The sequence below is a fragment of the Prenolepis imparis genome, unplaced genomic scaffold (genome assembly GCF_030444845.1).
Source record: "Prenolepis imparis isolate NDT839.2.m4 unplaced genomic scaffold, iyPreImpa1.0 SCAF_8, whole genome shotgun sequence".
NCBI lineage: Eukaryota > Metazoa > Arthropoda > Insecta > Hymenoptera > Formicidae > Prenolepis > Prenolepis imparis.
This window is the reverse complement of record NW_028141166.1, coordinates 18,037,161-18,057,510: the sequence shown is the minus strand read 5'-3', so window position 1 is coordinate 18,057,510 and position 20,350 is coordinate 18,037,161. Positions and strand designations below refer to the sequence as shown.

The 20,350-nt window shown below is 31.6% G+C and overlaps 3 protein-coding genes across 8 annotated transcripts; 2 read left to right on the top strand and 1 right to left on the bottom strand.

Moving 5' to 3' along the window:
- Positions 1-377: 377 nt before the first annotated feature.
- Positions 378-3,270, top strand: LOC145940090 (D-aspartate oxidase-like). 2 transcript variants are annotated; one of them, XM_083044953.1, is made up of 8 exons: positions 378-550; positions 1,045-1,246; positions 1,664-1,876; positions 2,061-2,286; positions 2,519-2,586; positions 2,672-2,789; positions 2,873-2,974; positions 3,118-3,270. In XM_083044953.1, exons 2-8 carry the CDS (start codon positions 1,062-1,064, stop codon positions 3,232-3,234), a joined length of 1,029 nt encoding a protein of 342 aa, XP_082901079.1. In that variant the 5' UTR covers positions 378-550; positions 1,045-1,061; the 3' UTR covers positions 3,235-3,270. The 2 variants fall into 2 exon arrangements, with proteins under 2 accessions (XP_082901079.1, XP_082901080.1); XM_083044954.1 differs by lacking the exon at positions 378-550 and having other exon boundaries at positions 977-1,246; positions 2,061-2,277.
- Positions 3,271-3,604: 334 nt separating this feature from the next.
- Positions 3,605-10,316, top strand: LOC145940085 (tubulin polyglutamylase TTLL13-like). 3 transcript variants are annotated; one of them, XM_083044944.1, is made up of 14 exons: positions 3,605-4,682; positions 4,962-5,052; positions 5,121-5,411; positions 5,923-6,079; positions 6,310-6,410; positions 6,587-6,715; positions 6,792-7,017; positions 7,093-7,274; positions 7,394-7,628; positions 7,943-8,074; positions 8,309-8,641; positions 8,828-8,861; positions 8,955-9,144; positions 9,263-10,316. In XM_083044944.1, the coding sequence occupies exons 1-14, from the start codon at positions 4,448-4,450 to the stop codon at positions 9,288-9,290; spliced, it is 2,364 nt and encodes a 787-aa protein (XP_082901070.1). In that variant the 5' UTR covers positions 3,605-4,447; the 3' UTR covers positions 9,291-10,316. The 3 variants fall into 3 exon arrangements, 1 of the variants encoding a protein (XP_082901070.1); XR_014425959.1 differs by lacking the exon at positions 9,263-10,316 and having other exon boundaries at positions 8,736-8,861; positions 8,955-9,066; XR_014425958.1 differs by lacking the exon at positions 9,263-10,316 and having other exon boundaries at positions 8,719-8,861; positions 8,955-9,066.
- On the bottom strand, positions 9,756-17,812 carry Pygo (pygopus family PHD finger). 3 transcript variants are annotated; one of them, XM_083044947.1, is made up of 5 exons: positions 17,606-17,812; positions 16,069-16,359; positions 14,959-15,978; positions 14,597-14,742; positions 9,756-14,536 (listed from the first exon to the last, which is right to left on the bottom strand). In XM_083044947.1, exons 2-5 carry the CDS (start codon positions 16,282-16,284, stop codon positions 14,416-14,418), a joined length of 1,503 nt encoding a protein of 500 aa, XP_082901073.1. In that variant the 5' UTR covers positions 16,285-16,359; positions 17,606-17,812; the 3' UTR covers positions 9,756-14,415. The 3 variants fall into 3 exon arrangements, with proteins under 3 accessions (XP_082901073.1, XP_082901072.1, XP_082901071.1); XM_083044946.1 differs by lacking the exon at positions 17,606-17,812 and adding an exon at positions 17,492-17,601; XM_083044945.1 differs by lacking the exon at positions 17,606-17,812 and adding an exon at positions 16,701-16,769.
- Positions 17,813-20,350: the final 2,538 nt, after the last annotated feature.

Sequence of the window (20,350 nt, the reverse complement as noted above, 5' to 3'; positions counted from 1 at the left end):
CAGATTCTTTATGATAACGAAATTAAACCAAGCACTACTCTTTAAACATTAATATCAGAGTTTAAACAAAATAATAAAATGATCATGAATATTTTTTATTATCTATCCTCAGCATTTGTAAGACTGTCGCCAAAAGAGGAGCACTTGCATTTTATTTACAAATCATAAGAATTATTTATTATCGTCGTGATTACAAAAAGTATCCCGTCGTTCGTCGTGTCATTTAACATTTCTGTCACACCGAAAGATCATCAATGACGCATTTACACACAGCATCAAAGAAATCTTTCACCGAGGCTATCGATTCCCGCGACCTCGCTATGTTTATTATTATATATCAATGTGCATTAAATGTACTGCAACGACAATTTGCCATGAAGAATCTACCGAGAGAACGAATTCGTGTGATGCACGAGTGCCTCGCAATTACTTAATTTTAGTTAGTTTTTCGTGACGATTTCTTCTACGTTACAAAAGAATTGTGCTTCTCATGTGAATATTTAAGGACATGTGACAAAAAAAGCAAGAGCTAAAAGTAGTTTCAATTTTAGTAAGTAAAATTTTCAACATATATTTAAATTTAAAAAAAAAGCTGTTTAATTAAATATGTGTACATAATAAAAAATTATTAATTAAAGTATTAATTATTAAGTAATAATGTAGTATACTACACGTAAAAAACTATTCTTCTAATTTTTTAAATTATGCATATCTTATTAAAATTAATTGTACATGTTCTATATGAATGTTTTACTATTTTTAAGAATAATTTCTTTTATGTTAAATGTAAAAGTTTATTATTATTTTCCTATTTTATATTATTATTATATCCTATTAATATTTATCAGAGATTTTTGAACTTGCAGTGTCTCTACCTAGCGTTTAGTAAATTACGTAATTAAGTAAAGACGGCTCTGATTTGTTGGAGTATAATCTCTGTTATCAGAAATAAATATAGATATTATTGCGTAGCAATATAACCGTGTTGTAATCTAAAATTCTTACATTCATAATTCAGTCTCTGTAGAAAAACGATACTTGTAGAATTGAGGAATAAAAAGATGCGCGTAGCAATCGTGGGTGCTGGTGTAATAGGAGTAACAAGCGCGTTTGCAGTGAAAAACGCTTTTCCGAACTACGACGTGACAATTTTCGCCGATGCATACTCACCTGACACCACTGGTGATGGAAGTGCTGGTCTATGGGGTCCTTTCCTTCTCGGCAATACACCTGTCGACAACATAACGTGATTACTTTCTTAAATCAGTAAAAGATATCATTGATTAAAACAGTGACAAGATTTTAACAAAGATCAGTGAGTATTTCACTGATTTTTAATGAAAATATACTTTGTTTCTCCGTTTTATGTTTCATTGATTATGACAGTAAGATTTCATCGAAAATCAATCATTACTACTAATTTTTTCACAGTAAAAGATTTTACAATGTTATAATTATAACTGAAATCACTGCTTATTAGTGATAATACACTTTTATTTAAGAGAATATATTCTATTGTATCTGTGGAAAATACCATAAGCGAAATTGCACAATTTTAATTGACAAAGATAAGTAAATGACAAAGTTTAAATCAACCTATATATATATATATATTTAATAATTAATAAATATTATAATAATATGAATTATACCATATCATTAGTCGATGGGCTGGTTGCACGCATCAATGGTTCGAACAATTGTGGAAAGCCGGATTGTCATCGAAAACGGGTGTTTCTTTGATACCTGTAACTCGCGTTACTAGCGATTACAAGGACGACATTGATCCCAAATGGACAAAAATCGTCTATGGGTTCCAGGAAATTAGTGACGAAAAGTTACGATGCTTAAATGAAGAACATAAATCTAATTATAAGTATGTCTTTATACACAATATTATATTTTAAAATCAAATTATCATATAATTTAAAATTAAATTATTATTAGTTTACCTAAACAAATTACTTTAGTTTTATTTTAATTTTTACTTGTTACTAATTTTTGTTATTATTCTTTCTTTTATTTGATTGCTTTCTGAGATTTCATGCTAACAATTTCAGACAAGGTTGGCAATTTATAACTTATACCACTGAGCCGATTCTACTACTGCCGTGGCTCATGGAAAGATTCATCGCTTTGGGCGGAAAAATGAAAAAGAGAAACATTAAAACGTTGCACGAATTAGTCGAGGAAGGATACGATTTAATAATAAATTGCAGCGGACTTGGTGCACGAGAGCTTGTCGCGGATAAAACGATGACACCCATCAGAGGTCAGGTGTATAGGGTAATCGGTCTTTCAATTTATATCGTAGCACAAATCATTTTTTATCAAATTGAATTCAATTAGGAGTTTATTAAAGTTATGATAGTAATCGTGATATTTTTTAAACACTAATCTTTCTTTTCCATGAAAAATATTTTTTTTCCATCGTAAAATATATCTTTTTAAACATATTTTTGTTACCTTGTCGAGTATGTTACAAATAAGAAAACTAAAGTAGAATATTTTGTTTAAGGTAAAAGCATCTTGGATAATGCACTGTTTAATAGTGGACGATGATTCTTGCAATTACATTATTCCTAAGTAAAGCAAGCATTAAAATAATATGTAGTTATTAGCACAATGACATTTATTTCACACACTAATATATTAATATTTCTATTTATAGCATCCACAGTATTGTATTGGGCGGTACGCATCAAGAGGATGATTTCGATCGTTCCATAAGGGAGGAAGATTCTAAACACATTTACAACGGATGCTGTCGCGTGATGCCGTCTCTAAAAGTACTAAGTTATCTAACTAAATTTAATAATAGAAAATTGGTAATTTTTAGATGATTCTCTTACTTTGACAATTTCTGTCGCAGACCTGTCAAATAATTCGTGCATGGGTGGGTCTTCGACCAGGACGACCGCAAGTTCGTCTGGAATATGAAACTCTCAGTTCGCCTACGGGAAAAGAAATTAAGGTAAATCATAAAATATTATTGCGTTAATTATGTCGTGTCACGAGTAATATCGAACTGCAACACGTACACACGAATCGTTAAGAGCATTGCAGTCTCTACGAGTCGCTTCTTATAATAAAATCATTTCGTGTTTTATACTTCAGGTGATACACAATTACGGCCACGGCGGAAGTGGCGTGACGTTGTGCTGGGGGTGTGCCACGGATGTCGTGGAAATGATAAGAAACTTGAAAGTACAAGAATTAAACTCCAAACTGTAACTCTCCAGGGACAGAATAAACTTTTTATCCTTCATACATTTTTACTCGCATGCGGTCGCGATGCTCAATCTTGCTCAATCTTTTTTTTTTTTATACAATTCCAAAGGTTGTACCGCTAAAGATATTCTTATTATTTTTATCTTATTTTGTTTTAATGCAAAATTTTAATGAAATAATTTTGATTAGATTTGGATAAAACTTAAATCTCTTTTTCTATACATCACGCGCATAAATATTATTTCTCCATATCTGCATTATCTAAACCTTGATCGATATTTTTGCAACTTTATTTTAGACCTGTCTGTTTTGTATAACAACAGCAAAAAGTACAAAAATGTAATTAAATGTCAAGAAACAAGCGTAAGCGCGCGCGCGCGCGTAAAAGTTCGATCTGCGCAAGGCGCACGAGCTTATTTAAAGTTTCGTGTCGTGATTACTTCCATAACTGTACAATTCTAAATATGGTCGTCGAGCTGTGCAATTAAAGCACCAAACTAACTACTGAGATGCCTTACATGTCGACTGTGCCGCAGTAGTCGCGTAAAGCTAGAACGTCCACGACGCGTATTTCTCTAGTCGCAGTGCGATCTATATCGGTTGTGAACTTCTATTCGTTAGCGTATTGCCTTCGTCAAGATTATAATATTTAATATTGGAAAATCGTTAATATTGACAGGTATGCACACTATCTAAATATCTACAGAATAATACTATCGATATTCGATATATTACAAAATAATAACCGATATAAAAATTTAAACATGTTGATAGTAAAACTCAAATTGTAAATCTTTGAAGAGATAAAGTCTCCACTTGAATTTAAATAGTTAGGTATAAATTTTGTAAGACTCTATTACAAACGATACCTTAGATTAATCATAAAAAGTTGAAAGTGAAAATCATATATGAAGATGACAGGCAATCGATGTCATAGCAAACAGTGACAGATTTTATAAGGAACTTTGTCAAAGAAAAAAGAATTTGTCAATGATTTGAACACCAATCGACATAAGATTAATAACGTATCGATTAGCGATTTATCTCTACGCGATAAATGTAAATGTATGTACATACATACATACAAGGGATGTACGAATTGAACTCGAAACAGATAACTGATTGACATCGCGCGCACGTTGACAGTACGATTGAAATAATCGAATAATGAAAAATAGCGGTCACGATCGTCGAATTTAGCGATAAGCATTCATTGATGATATCACGCGACTCCAAAGACACTAATTCCAGAAACGGTGGTGTGACAGACAGCGTTAATAGCGATTGCAAAGAGAGACGATTCTGTAAGTCTGCATTTCAAAATCGAAAATACATCGCTTCCGACAATTCCCCGAACGTTTTATCGCTTGCAAACGATAAAATAGGTGTTGCCAAGCATGATTCCGAACTGTATCACTGGAAAATTACCACAGACAAAGGCAATAACACAGGTATATTCATTTAAATTCAAATTTTACAAAATCATATAAAAGAAAAGAAATATAAAATTATGTTTTAATAAAAAATCTAGAAACGGAATGTTATCAAATTCATAAATATAATTAAAAATTCAGTAATTCTTTAGCTGATTTAGCAATTTAATTATTACAAACATTTTTTAAATTTAATATTCTAGCTTTAAAAAATATTACTGTAAATATACTTTATATCTTGCAAGTTTGTTACATTACTATTTTATGAGATTTCTAAATAAAATTTGTTAAATATAGCCGTGTTGCATGAGAAAACCGATTCAGAGCGGTGCGCGCTTCCATCAGGAAACGTGGAAGAAACGTCAAAAATCAAGAAGAGAAAGCAGAGGTATGTGCTAAAAAGAATTACATGTCTCGCGTGAGAATCAAAATTATCCTTCCGATTTAACGAAATAGATTTTTAACCATCTGCACGACAAACTGCAAATACAACGTGGTTAGACGGGTGGCTGCGCGATTCGGGATGAGAGAAGTTACGGAGGACAGCAGTTGGGATCTCTATTGGACCGATCTGAGTGTCCCCATAGAACGTGCCAAGGACATGAAGAGATTTCAGAGAGTCAATCACTTTCCTGGGATGACAGAGATATGTAGGAAAGATCTTCTCGCCCGTAATCTTAATCGCATGCAGAAACTGTTCCCGAAGGACTATAACTTCTTCCCGAAAACTTGGTGCTTTCCCGCGGAGTAAGATATATCTGTTAACATTATTTTATATTGAAATTCCCAGCGAGAAATGTTGATCGAATCGACGTCGATTCGACCAATCATTTCTCGTTGGGTTATTGCTCTTTAATTGATAAAGAATTAAAAATTATCTCACAAAATATCATTCTTTATAAAATATTGATATCAATTATTGACAAAGATAAGATATTTTTTAAACAGCCGATAATTACGGTCTGATATACATATTTCATTGAAATGCAATATCTTAAATGTAAGCGTATTTCTTAAGTGACAATATAGTTAGAATCGACATGGTAAAATATCATATTTCAATTCTATGAATGTTACGGTCTCATGTATCAGAACAAAGAATGCCGGCTCTCTATCGATCGAGAAAGTTATTTCTTATCTATTTTATAAGCGTGAATTATTCTGTTTTACTTCTCTGAATGAGATAAAGCATAATCAATATTTGTTGAATGTCGATGAGCGTGTAAGCAAATCGGAAACTTTAGATTTCGGATTCCAGTCACGGCGATGCAATGGCTTATGCTAAGACACGGAGATCGAAAACCTTCATCATTAAACCGGATTCGGGCTGTCAAGGACGCGGTATTTACCTAACGAAACATTTAAAGGACATCAAACCAAGCGAACGTTTGATCTGTCAAATATACATTGCAAGGGTATGAAACATCAATATATACAATAAAAAATTCTACAAAAACTTATTGACAGAAATTGACTATTAGCTTTTTCAAATTTGTTTGCATGTTTATTTCTGTGAAAATTCTTTAAAATTTGTTCAGATTTCTTTTTTATAAGTATGTACAGTGGTAGATGTAATTAAAAACTTCACAGTTGCAGTGCAAAGCGAGTATAATGCATATAGCTCTTTTTCTTATCACGTCCTTAGCCTTTCTTAATAGACGGATACAAATTTGATCTACGTATTTACGTACTAATCACGTCATGCGATCCTCTCAAGATCTACGTGTACAACGAAGGACTCGCGAGGTAAGAAATAGCTAAAAAATAAACGTTAAAAAATTAACATCATAAGAGATGTACATTTTATTAGTAAATGTTTAATTATACTAGCAAGTATATACTATTAAACTAGCATATTTCAATTTTATATATATTTATTTTTCCTTACACTCGACATATTATAAAAAGCTATGTACTTTCAGATTTGCAACGAGCAAGTACAAGGAACCGACCGGTCACAATACATCTAACATGTTCATGCATTTGACAAATTATTCCGTTAATAAGCACAGCCGAATGTATGTCATCGATGACGAGATTGGCAGCAAAAGGTTCGTATGCTCCGATTTGTAGAATCGAAATATAATAAAATATGAGTTGACAGAATAAAAAAATTGCATTTTACAGAAAAATATCGACGTTCAATAAATGGCTAAAAGCGAGAGATATCGATGTGGATGATTTGTGGGGCAAGATCGATGGAATTATAATAAAAACCGTACTCGCCGCGTATCCTATATTAAAACACAGTTATCATGCGTGTTTTCCGATGCACAATAAAACTTATGCATGCTTCGAACTGCTGGGATTTGACATATTACTCGATTGGAGACTTAAACCTTATCTTCTCGAGGTAATTCCTCAGAAATCATGTAAGAATGTAAGAGAAACATTATTAAGCATCCTCTATATTTAATGCATTTATCAGGTAAATCACTCGCCAAGCTTTCATACAGATGCACAAATAGATAAAGACGTAAAGGAAGGATTGTTGATGGATACCTTTGATATATTAAATCTGCAACAATGCGACAAGAAAAAAATAATAGAAGAGGATAAAAAGCGAATCAGGGAGCGACTTCTTCAAGGCATAAATGGAAAGGATTTCAGGTAGAAATTGAGAGATATATTAGAGAAGAGCATATATATAATTTATATACTTAAAACTGCATTCGTGTAGTGTGAAAAATGTGATGTTAATAAATCAAAATGTTGCATACGACGTGCAGTCAAACTAATGATACGACAGCTTCAACGAAATCCGTGAGGAACGAGAACCATTATATGCAGAGACAGTTTCAGTGGGAAGAGGACCATATGGGTAATTTCCGAAGAATTTATCCGTGCCTTAACAAGGATAAGTACCAGCCTTTCTTCACGCAGAATATGCTTTCCGTTTTCCAAGATACGGTAGCATCGAGAGCGCGAGAGGAAGCATCGAGAATAGAGAGGGAAGAGAACGAAGTATAAAAATTTCCTCTCATTTTATAATTTTATTTTAAAAATGACGGATGAAGTTTGTAAGAGCTGCTTATTAATGTCATATAAAAATTGATATCACATAATATTGAAATTCATGAACAAATACACATAATACATAAAACAAATTATGATATACCATCTAATAAATAATGTATATCGTAAAATTTGATCCTAATAATTAAATTAATTTTCTAACATTATAAAACTTTTGCAATGTAAGGGACACGCTGGCATGAATAAAACAGCTCGTCGTATCTATTATTCATCGGTTTGGTTTTAATTTCACCACGTTTCAGCTGAAAGCGAAAGAGGAAGAACGCAAACGAGTAGTCAGGAAATGGAGCGAGCCGAAATTAGGCTCTGAAAGTTTGAATGCATCGAAGAAAGTGCAAGAGAAGAGCAAATCCGCAGGCATATTAAGGAAAAACGTGAGTATCTGAAACAATTAATTCATTTTATAAATTTAACTGTCATTTGCATAAAGGACTGCTTTTTCGTTATTTAAATAAAAGAAAATAATTATCTTCCGCTAAAATATGATGTCTCATTGTCAGTAGAAGATAAAAAAAAACTACTGTTGCGTAAATGAGACGGAAAATTTTCCTTTATCTAAGAAAAGAAGCAATGAGTAAGCATATTATATCTTTTCGCTTTTTTCGCAGATTAATAAACAGGATGTACAGGGATCTCCTACCAACGTGTTGTACTCCTTCGAACCTGAAATCATATCGGAATCCGAGGAAAGGGAGCGAATAACGACCTTGGCACAGAGGGATTTTCTCATCAAGAGTTACGGTATGCTCGAACAGATATACATGGCGATGAAGAAGAACGGCACGTTACGACCTGCCGACGAGAAAAAGTACGGATTATACGGCAGGCTCGGACTACATGCAAACACGAATTACAGCACGTCTTCCTCTGCGCACAAGCATCATCATCGCCAAAATGACTGTACACATGCAACGGACCAATGTTCTCTGAAAGGGAATAATGTAATAATATTTTTATAAATCAAAATTTATATATATATATATATATATATATATACTCTCTAAAAAATCAAATCCAGGTTCATATCAATTTTAGTCTTTTACATCTTTGTAATTAAAGTGAAACAAAAATGTGATGTTTAAGAAATATGTATATAAAATATATACGCACTTTTCTTTTAACACAAGATTGCAGAACGCGAATTCAACAATTCAAACAGAAGTAAGTATATCGATATTTATAACATTCTGTAAATTATATTTCTATTATCTAACTTTTTATACGTATATTTCAAAATATTACTTTTTAATTCAGGTTTGTGGATAACTTGCAATGAGGCGCTTGTTTACGTTCGTCCAAAAATGCCACAAAAATTGTGGATGGATGATATGAATTCTACTAATAAGAATCGTGTAACAAAAGCTCACGTTGCTCGAACATTGTCAAATACTGTGCGGTTGCATACGCTGGAAAAAAGAGAATCTTTCCATTCATCGAAATCAAAGTAAGTCACACATTTATATTTGTATCTATTACAATTCTATATACTCTTTTGGCAATATTAATTTAAAATATATAATTTTATATATATAAAATACAATTATAACATAAAATTATTCTAGAATTAATGTTACCACTCAACAAAGATAAAATGGATTTTTCGGAAAATAAAAAAGAAAATGAAGAAATATGCATTATAAAAAAAAAAAAAAAAAAAAAATTACTTTTACGAAAAATATAAAAGCGATTAATATAAAACTGTGATTAGAAAAAATTTAGGCAATTATTTTCAAGCGATAACGATATTCTTCCTATTAACTTTGCTGCCATCGATCTCACACGCAAATGAAGTTTAGTAACAGTTAAATAAGATTCGTAAAATATACTGAAAAATATAATTTTACATTAAACATATATAGATATATTCTTATATATAAATAATATCTCATTGCGCGTTAGAAAAATACTTTATATAAATTTTTATTCGAAAGAGAGAAAATTAGTAGAAAAAAAAAGAAATAAACTGTATGGTTTGTAATATTCGAAACTTCAACAAACCATACATATTTCGGTGTGTAATACGGATGCTTATTTTCAAGGTAGAGAACAGTAATATAAAAATCAACAATGTATCGATTTGTTATTTAAAGTGCCATATAAATATGTACAATAGATATGAGTGTACATGTACATGTCGCATAAGTGTGGGAGTTACGTACGCGTATCGCTACGTATGTAAATGGTCACATACGTACGCCAGTCTATAATATGTATAACAATTTTTATTGCTGATATATATTCACATTAGAGATAAAAAATAATCTATGAACAATTTTTGTCGCGTGTTGGTTTTATCTCATTCATGATATTACGTCCATATCGTTTCACCGCTATGCTTTTTTTTTTCTTTCCATTTAATTTGATATCATTCTATATCGCGAATCAATACATATTATGTCTGTAATAGACGATTTTTCATGTGTTACGACGTAATCGAGAATCCAAAGTCCTACTCTTTCGACAGAGAATAATAATATAATCATTATATAAAATAATACTATGACGCAAAGCGGTGCGTCGAATTGGCAACGATGAGAGCACACATTGCTCTGTCTCCCTTAAATTTCTAAATCGCGCGCGATCTTTTACTCAAGTTACAATTTTTTTTTCCTCGTTTATAAAAACACCGCATTAAAGAACAGCGGTATAACTTTGCAGAATCCACGCACGTAGCGATATAACATCGGTCCCTTCGACTGTTTCGACAAATTACACCTTCAATATTGAGTCATTGTAAGAACATGATTTAGAGTGTGAAATACATCCAGCACATTATAATCGGTGAATCTTTTTTTTCTTTTTTTTTAACGTGATATCTATTATTTACATAAAACCACTATATATTGCGGCAAATATTTGTGTGTCTCAAAGATTTGATTCCCACCATATTAAGTCTTAGATATAGAAAGGCTTATGTACATAAAGTCAATTGATATATATATATATTTATAATAACTTATAACGTATATTACGCTTATATAAAAAGAAAACTCAAGGATCGTAAATATATATATTTATGCGAAATATTTCCATCTCCGTTAAAAAGTCTTGCCACATTTCAATATATATACATATATATTTCCGCTGAAAATAACTGAAAAAGGTAACTGTATTTGAAAGAAGTGCAATAAGACAAATAGTTGGACACATACGAAATGCATTTGTTTCGAACAGATTTTTACAGGGGGGAGTTAAGCTATCGTCGTTTAATTATTGTTGCCAAACTAAGAAAGAATTATAAATTATTAAAAAATATATATTGAAACACATGCTCTGTGTTATGAATAAACATATAGCAAGCGTTTAAAATTATATCATTTATAATTTAATTCTGCGAAAGATTAGACATTATCACTTAAATTACAGATTATTGATTTGTACTAAAAAACGATTTCCTCCGCTGCCATAGTCATTGACAATGTTGTTATTCGTATAAGAGTTTGTAAATCGTTTAATCCCCTGCATTTTTTTTTAACTTTTGTAATAAAAGCAATGTTAACAGGTTTTAGCGCGACCTTCTTCCCCGTACAAGAAAATATAGAAAGAAGATATGTGAAGATGGTATTCTATTCGTTGTAATATACTAATATGAGCATTATGTAATTATAGGATCCTGTGTGTCACTCACATGTAATATGCATGTATGTTGTGTGTGTGAGTGTATGTTAAAAACGATTATATAAAATAAGCTTAAAACATGAAGACTTTGCGCGCGTGCAACTAAAGTATTATTTAATTACACTAAAAACTTGGTAGATATTTATTGATCTAAAATTAAATTTAATAATTTTAAATTAAAAATAAATTTTGATTTGCATGACCAAGTAGATATACTAAATATAATACACACATTTTTTCTTGTCAGATCAAGTTAGTTAGAAATTGAATCTCCGTTTAACATAAGCATTAAATTTTATATATATGTGTATAACACAGGCATTAAATTATATATATATATATATATATATATATATATATAATATATATATATATATTATATATATGTATATGTGTCTGTACGTATGTAGCTAATATTTCACATACATATAAAAAACTATACAATTCGTAGATTCGATAATTTTGTGTTAGCTGCCGACGGAATTTAATTTTCTTGTTTCTTCTAATGATTAATTTCCTATGACAATAATACTCAATTTTTTTTCCACATTCATATCCTCAGTACTATACATCTGGCAGATGCGAAAGATTATGCTAGCTAGTTAAAATTGTTAAGTGTGCATTCTTTGTTAATATTTATTTATAAGTAAATTTGAAATACGACTTCAGTTTATTTCAAAATAGCTAGATTTTAATAGTAAATTTGATTGCAGATTAAAGCCTGTTGTATATTAATTTATCTAAGTATAGAGATGGACAAAACATTCGTAAGCATTTTCACAATGATGAAATAAACATATTTGCTGAACAATGATAATTTATGCTGACCGTTTCATTGATTCAACTATTTACATGTTCATGTTACTTTGTATACAACAAACTTTATCTGCATCATCAAATTGAATAATATACATTATCTTTCAAATACAAGAAGTAGATTCAGATAAATTATTAAAACAAATATTTGCAGAAAGGCTGCAACTTTGACAATATTATAATTTTATTCAACATTTCTTTAGCGAATTAATTTTGCACTTAACCCTCTGCCTAGGTGTTAAGGGCTTAAACTGATTCTATTTCCTATATATCCGAATTTCTATTAGATTATTAAATTTTCTATTACAGTAGAAAACTTGCATGTTTACATCAGTCAAATAAATTCCTGTTGTGTGCGTAAACAATCTTGTAAACAATCTTGTAAAGATTGTTTAATAAAATAAAATATCATTTTCATTAAAAGTTTTTACATAACTTTAAAGAGATATACAGTTCTTATATCTTAATATAACTTCAATTAAATCAAGAGTTTAAAACCATGGCAACAGTATAATCAATTAAATTATAATTGATTATGAACATAAAACAAATAAACAGAATTACTTTATAGATTGTACTTAATATACATTTTTCTTATAGCGAATTTGGCTGCACTAGTACATATTGGTGCAAATTAAAATCTCTTGTACAGTCGTGGTTAATAATGCCTCCCACCTGAAATCAACTACTATCTGATGAAATCACTACTGATTGGTTGATAGTGGTTAGGAGTCAGATAGTAGTTGACTTCAGATGGAAGGCATTATTAATCACAACTGTACATTAAACTCTCCCTCCTCTCGTACATTAGAAATATAATGTAAGTATAATTTGATTAATAAAATATCTTCAACATATATTTTATTAAATATAAATTATATTGAAATTATATAAATTGTATATATAAATTATATTGAGCATTTTGTCAGTCTAAAATCTGGTTAGATATTATGCAGATACATTTTTTTTACATCATAATTTATATACCATAGCCTTTAATATGTACCAGCACTAGTACATTTAACCAAATTTGCTATTAAAGCTAAAAAAAAAAACACACTGAGCAGCTCATTTATCTTGTGCAAAAAGCTTTCCGTCATATTGTTTTCATTTTTTCGTTTCTTATTTTATTTAAAAATATTATTCATCTAATAAACATTTTTTTCCTTGTACTTAAATTTAAAGAAGTCAGCGCTAAAGTAAACTAAAGACATTAAAATATAAAATTTACCATGGTTCTTTTTATATTAAAATACATGACATATAAAAATATAAGAATTGCAGCATTTCTAGTCGCAAGTATATTTTCATTTTTTCGATAAATAATAATGATTGTATAATGAAATTATTAATCAGATGTCACTTATATCTTATGTATTATTTTCGTTTTTTATAATTTACATCAATGTGATTTCAATACACATTGATACATTGATGTTCATGTCATATACTTCTAAAAATGTCAAAAAAACCCGCAGAATCCTTTAATCGATGATTCTGATGACAAATGGTACTCATAAAAGTTAATTTTATTCATGAAATTGATATCGCATATATCGATTGCTGAAAAAAGATAATATTTATTATAATGTTTATCAGGAACGTTTATGTAGGATAAAACAAAGGCAATGCAATTGCCCATGGCTCGTCTCTAATAATATATACGTCTGTTTTGTTATTAATATCGAATATATATAGGTATTATTAATTTTGAATTAAATGCAATTAGTCGTAAGAATACTAGATATTTTGCAAATCTTAGATATTTTATAACATTATGAATTCATATCAATTATCGTTCAATTCAGTCATTGAACACTTTGTAATCCTTTTATATTTTTGTTTTAAGCCTTTTAAAATACTTTAAATTATTACATTAATTTTCAAAAATGAAAAAATGTATGTATGCCAATATTGTTTCCTGTATTTATTAAAAAATTCCACTTTAAATTTTGATGTAATAATTTTATTTATATATTATGAATCCACTTGTCACAAACAAATTAAATAAAATTTAAAATAACTTCCAAATGTCACTTTTATCTTAATATTCATTAATACGCGCGACTTAGAATGATACCCTAATATTTCAACAAGTTAAAGCTAAGTTAACAGCAAATCTTTATATTGTATGCACGATTTCGTACGTGCACTAATATTTATCATGTGTGCTGTAGGTGTCCGTGTGTATGTGCGCAATCGCGCATATATGTGCATATATCACATATAAACGCTAACAAAATGTCACTCGAGCGTCGCAAGAACGACGGGACACGAAATGTTATGGTTTAAACTTAACTAGGGGTATGTTCTTCGAATTCAGACACTTATCACACACCCATTCCGCATAAATCTCTGCCGTTAATAATTGAAAAGCATGTTCGGACAATCCTGTGCATCCCCTGAAATAATCGCGTTCGTCAAAACGCGCGTTATATTATTAAGTTATGTTATTAACTCACCTGTGAAACCAAAAATTACAACCCGATTCACACAGAATTGCCTGATCATTATCGTGTACTTCCTTATGACAAATCCCACAAGGGTAAATTGGTGGTGCGTTAGGATTTTGTGGATTGAATACCATTGATTGCTCTGGAGGATATACCTGAAAAAAATCGAAAACATTGTAGGTGTGAATTTGTAATATATAAAAATTTATACATTATAATGGTTATATTTATGTATTAAATATATGTTAAATATATATTAAATATAACCATTATAAAATATAAATTATATATATATATATATATATTAAATATATAATTAATCATAATATATTAGACATACTGTAATGTGCTTAATAAAAAAATCAACTTACTTTGACTGTAGACATTGGCATCGACTTTGGACCCATTCCTGGACCTTGAAATCCATGTGGCGACATAGATCCTCCCATGGAATTAATAGGGTGTCCTATAGGTGGTCCACCGCCCATATTATTGGGCATTGTACCCATTGGTCCTGCCATATGACCTCCTATTTGATTATGATGACTAATATTCATATTAGGCATATTCATTCCTGGACCGCCCATATTCATATTATTCATCTGATTCGGCACATTCATATTCATATTATTCGACGTCATCGAACTCATAGTTGTCATAGGTCCATTCATAGGTCTTCCTAAATTGTTAAGATTGTTTCCCATATGATTCGGATGAGGTTGAGATCCATTATGCCCTAATGGACTATTTACATTGTTTAGCGATGGTCCGTTTAACGGACTGTTGGGCGGTATATGACTGTTCATGTTATTCATGTTCATTGGTCCATTAGGCATATGGTTGGATCCTCCCATAGTGTTCATTGGAGAACCTAGAGGACCACCCATAGGACTACCCATATTGTGACCCATGTTGTTCATTGGACTGCCCATAGGCCCACTATTCATATTATTCATTGGACTACCCATAGGTGGACCGCTTAGTTGTGAATTTCCCATATGACCCATATTTATATGATTATTCATTGTGTTTATTGGACCAGGTGGCATATTTGGTCCCATGTTATTCATGGGGCTCATGCCGCCGAGAGGAGCATGGTTCATAGGAGACATAGCTCCCATATGATTCATGTGATTTGCCATAGGTGAATTACCCATAGGGCTCATGTTGCCCATGTTATGTGGTATCATAGGACTCATGCCACCCATAGAGGTTAAAGGACTCATACCTCGCATGGGAGGTCCACCCATATGATGTGGATGATGAGGATGCATGTGTGGAGGGCCTCCATGCATCATTGGACTTTGCGGAGTCGGTGGTGGTGTATCATCAAAGGGATTACTCGCTATTATTGTATCACCATAACCCGATAAAGGTGGGGGTAGTAGATCCTGTTGAATAATTGTTATACATTAATGTAAAGATGATAATTTAGTGCTAACACATTGAAACATAAGTATAACAAAGGTACATTAATTTACCTGTACAGATGGAGGTTGCTGTGGAGGTGGTTGAGCAACATTTGAATTTGTACGTCTTTTTTTCTTAGGATTAGTACCAGCTGGTGGTGGAGGTGGTGGATGAGGATGGGCAGAAGAGTCAGGATGTGGGGCATTTGGGCCCATATTCACACCCATTCCCATACCCGCCAGTGGCATCCTTGTAAAGGGTGGCATGCCCGCGATATTGTGGCTCATTTCCTTCGTTCGCTTCCCTTATTTTATCATGCCAGTACCACTGAATTTCCGTGGCAAGTAATTATTGCTGATCCACTGTTAAGAAAGAAAAAGAAGCTTTATTGTGATATGGATTTACTTAGAAAGCTATATGCAATTATGTCATGTTTTAATATATTTGTGCATCATATTTATAAACTCTATATATTTATATATTTATATTACTCATTACTCTATATATAGGCTAATATTTATTAATCATATTATAAATATAATATTTTATGAATGTTATGTAATTATAAATTAAATTAAACTTAATTAAATTGATTAATAACAGTTATGTGTGTATGTATGCGAGTATTTATAAAATTAATATAAAAATAAATGTATATATATATATATATATATATATATGTAATATAAAAAAAATTACATACAGAATTTATTTCGCAAAATATTATCTGCAATTTATACATATCTCTCCTCATGTCAAACAGGTCTTTAATCTAAAAAAGAAATAAAAAAAGATAAACATAAATATCTCATAACAAATTCTATATTTACTTTTTATTCACGATATTATCGTATGTGTTAAACATATTTAATCAGAGAAAATATTTTCTCCCATCAATCTCAATTTTATCGATAACTGACACAGATGAATAGGGCCACAGATTACGATAGCTAAACATCGTATGTTATCACATAATCGTTTCATTAAAAAGTTACTCTGGTAGCACGAGAGTCAAGTATCATTCATAAATATACTAGTGTACGAGAAAAAGACAAGAGAAAGAGAGAAAGAGAGAGAATGATAGCGCGTAGTATATAATCTACGTAACATATATACGAATCTCAGATCCGCGTATATGCATATATCTATCAAAGCTTGCCGCCTATATTTATATATATATATATATATATATATATATATATATTATATGCCGATATAAATAACAAAATTACTACCGTTACCTCGAATAGTACGCCAGCAGTTGATTCGTCCGCGGTTACAAAAAGGCGGAAAACCCAGGAGAGAGAGAGAGAGAGAAAGAGAAAGAGAGAGAGAAAGAGAGAGAGAGAGAGAGAGAGAGAGAGAGAGAGAGAGAGAGAGAGAGAGAGAGAGAGAGAGAGAGAGAGAGAAATAAACACATACACAGATATACACAACTCTCGCGCTTATGCGGAGAAAGAGAGAGCGAGAAGCGCATACCCGACGCAACCGTACCTTGGGCTCGGCGATAAGAGGCCCGTGATACAACAAATAGAGGAGACCCCGCGTCGCGCGCGGTGTGCAAAAGGGAAGAAAATAAATTCTGCCTGGCAATCTCGCAGGACTAACCTAACCACGCGAGTTCATCGTCGAGAGCTCCGCAGGCGCCTCCGCAGCCTCAATGTATGTGTGCGCGTGTGTGTATAGATGCGCGTGTGTGTGTACGCATGGCGTAAGCGTAGCATAAGCATAGCGCAGCGCGTAGATCGCGCACTCGGTCTTGGAGCACCGGGCGATTTAAAAAGCCGGTCGCAGGCTTCTCGCGCCGCTCGCGGAATGCGACCCGCGAACGACGTGCTCTTACTCACCAGCGCACTATAGGGTAGGCAACGACGCGAACGTGCGCATGGCTCGGTCGTTTTTTCGGGATACACCAGCACCATGAATCGCGGCTGTGTCGAACGCCGTCCTGCTGACCTCGACGGTGGGACGAGCGGTATGCGGGGATTCGCGATTCCGAATCGCGTTTCGCGGAAAACGCGTCTCTCGGTGACGTTGACGGGTCACGCATTCACGGTCGCGCGTACACGATCGCGATAAACGCACTATCGCACTTTCACGCACTGCGTTGTACTGCTGAAGCAAACGGGAGCGAGGTAGCGCACGCCACAATCCCTCTCAGGTCGCCATTGTCGCGTTACGCGTGTCCCTCTTACGGACTATGTCGTCCCTCGTCGTCTACAATGTTGAGAGCTGCCGAGGACGTCCGACAGATAGCGACACTGGTCGCGTTTGTTCCGTCGCTTTGCGCGATCTGAAATTAAAGAAAATTTTGATTGAATTCTAATGATTACACTGCGTAATGTTCACGCTTTTTACAATAAAATGTCATATAATATTATACTATAATTTTTGTATAGACGATTTATATTTCTTTAAAATAAAAGCTGTTTACGCGTAAACGCGAAAGACGTAATTTTACATGCAAATTCTACGTCATCATGTATTTATCATGTATTTATTTATTTATTTGATTTTATATGTTAAAAGAGTATGCACATTTAAATTTTTATTTTTGCAGAAAAGATGAGCTTTTAAATTTACTTTTTTATGTGTTTTTCTCAAAATAAAGAACTTTATATAATATATATACACAACTTTAATTAATATATAAAATTATCTTTAAATAAATCTATATAAAGCACAATCTATACATATATATATCTATATATATCTTTTTTTAATATTATAATAATATTATAATACTTTAAACTCGAATATATTTTGCCAGAAATCAGCTGATAACTGTCAAAAAATATTAATCGAGTTTAAAGTACTGTAACATTTTATTTAAAACATATTATTATTTAAATTTTTATAACATAATACTATTTTAAAATTTAATTAGCAAATTAATGCTTGAATCAGCTGATTTCTGTCAAAAAATACATATTAATAAAGCGTTAATTTGCAAATTAAATTTTAAAATAATATTATGTTATAAAAATTAAAATAATATTACTATGTTTTAAGTAATATGTTTTAATACTTTAAACTCGATTAATCTGTTTGACAGTTATCAGCTGATTTCTGTCAAAAAATTTTAATTGCAGATAAAGTATGTTTTAATACTTTAAACTCGATTAATCTTTTTGACAGTTATCAGCTGATTTCTGTCCAAAAATATTAATTGCAGATAAAGTATTATAACATATATAAAATATTATTATTTTATATAATATATATTTTGTCCGCGATTAATATTTGACAGAAATCAGCTGAGAACTGTCAAAAATATTAATCGAGTTTAAAGTATTATAACATATAGTACTATTTTATTTAAAACATCTTTTGGCTTTTTGACATAATACATTTTACAGGGGAGATATAAAATAAATAATTCAATGAAAAATACTACAGCTAGTTTAAAAATTCAAATACTAAGAGAGAAGTTTAATACAAAAGTGATATATGATTACCACATACATATATAACATTACATGCACTCTATACAGGCGCGTGAAATATATAATTATGACATTCTGCACAGCAAATCTTCCGTCCACATCCGAGTTTAAAGTTGTCCCGCGATCCCAGCATAGAGAGCTTGCACGCATCATTTTAATTATTTCAGTTTCATCAGTAAGTTAGCTCAGCTTCAACAACCGGAAAACAACTCTCGCGAATATCTACTTCGGAGATGATATTTATCTATCTACGTAATACACACATACACACATACACACAACACACACACACACACACACGTCCAGAGAACCATGATTATACTATCTTATCTCTTTACTCTTATTTTAACATTAATCTAGATTTATCGCAACTATATGCGAGATATTCGTCCGTGAATTCAAATGATTCAGAATCAGAAAGATGTAATGCATAATATAACATTATGTGAAAAAAAATGCTAAAAACGTGAGATTCACACACACAAATATATATACCACATTAATATAAATAAAATTAATAAAATAAGATACTACGCTTTTATTATGGTATATGGAGTATGTATTTATCATTGATTTTAATAAAAAAAACTTTACGTTTTTATATTTTTATACTTGTCTAATAAGATAACGAAAAATTTCACAAATTTTAACCTTTGTATTGTTTTTTTTTGTTTTTTTTCTTACAAAACCGCATATAACTATTTACATTACAATTATATGTCTGTAGACATAAACAAGCCGCTGATATCTGAATTATATTTTGCATCGTGAGAAAAAGACGCAACTGCACTCCTGATTTTGGAATCATGGCTTGTCATTGTTGAATTATAAATTCGGTCTTTGTTAATTAAAGAGTTTGAGAGGATCCTAATTCTAATCAAATAATTATTCTTCTATTGATGATTCA

Bases quoted from the DNA above. Each gene is read 5' to 3' on its own strand.
- LOC145940090 (XM_083044953.1), top strand. From the start codon at position 1,062: ATGCGCGTAGCAATCGTGGGTGCTGGTGTAATAGGAGTAACAAGCGCG. The intron at 1,877-2,060 runs GTATGTCTTTAT...TAACAATTTCAG, and splicing joins GAACATAAATCTAATTATAA to ACAAGGTTGGCAATTTATAA. The intron at 2,975-3,117 runs GTAAATCATAAA...TTTATACTTCAG, and splicing joins CTACGGGAAAAGAAATTAAG to GTGATACACAATTACGGCCA.
- LOC145940085 (XM_083044944.1), top strand. From the start codon at position 4,448: ATGATATCACGCGACTCCAAAGACACTAATTCCAGAAACGGTGGTGTG. The intron at 6,080-6,309 runs GTATGAAACATC...TCACGTCCTTAG, and splicing joins GTCAAATATACATTGCAAGG to CCTTTCTTAATAGACGGATA. The intron at 7,275-7,393 runs GTAGAAATTGAG...TACGACGTGCAG, and splicing joins ATAAATGGAAAGGATTTCAG to TCAAACTAATGATACGACAG.
- Pygo (XM_083044947.1), bottom strand. From the start codon at position 16,284: ATGAGCCACAATATCGCGGGCATGCCACCCTTTACAAGGATGCCACTG. The intron at 15,979-16,068 runs GTAAATTAATGT...ATTATTCAACAG, and splicing joins AGCAACCTCCATCTGTACAG to GATCTACTACCCCCACCTTT. The intron at 14,537-14,596 runs GTGAGTTAATAA...CGATTATTTCAG, and splicing joins TGTAATTTTTGGTTTCACAG to GGGATGCACAGGATTGTCCG.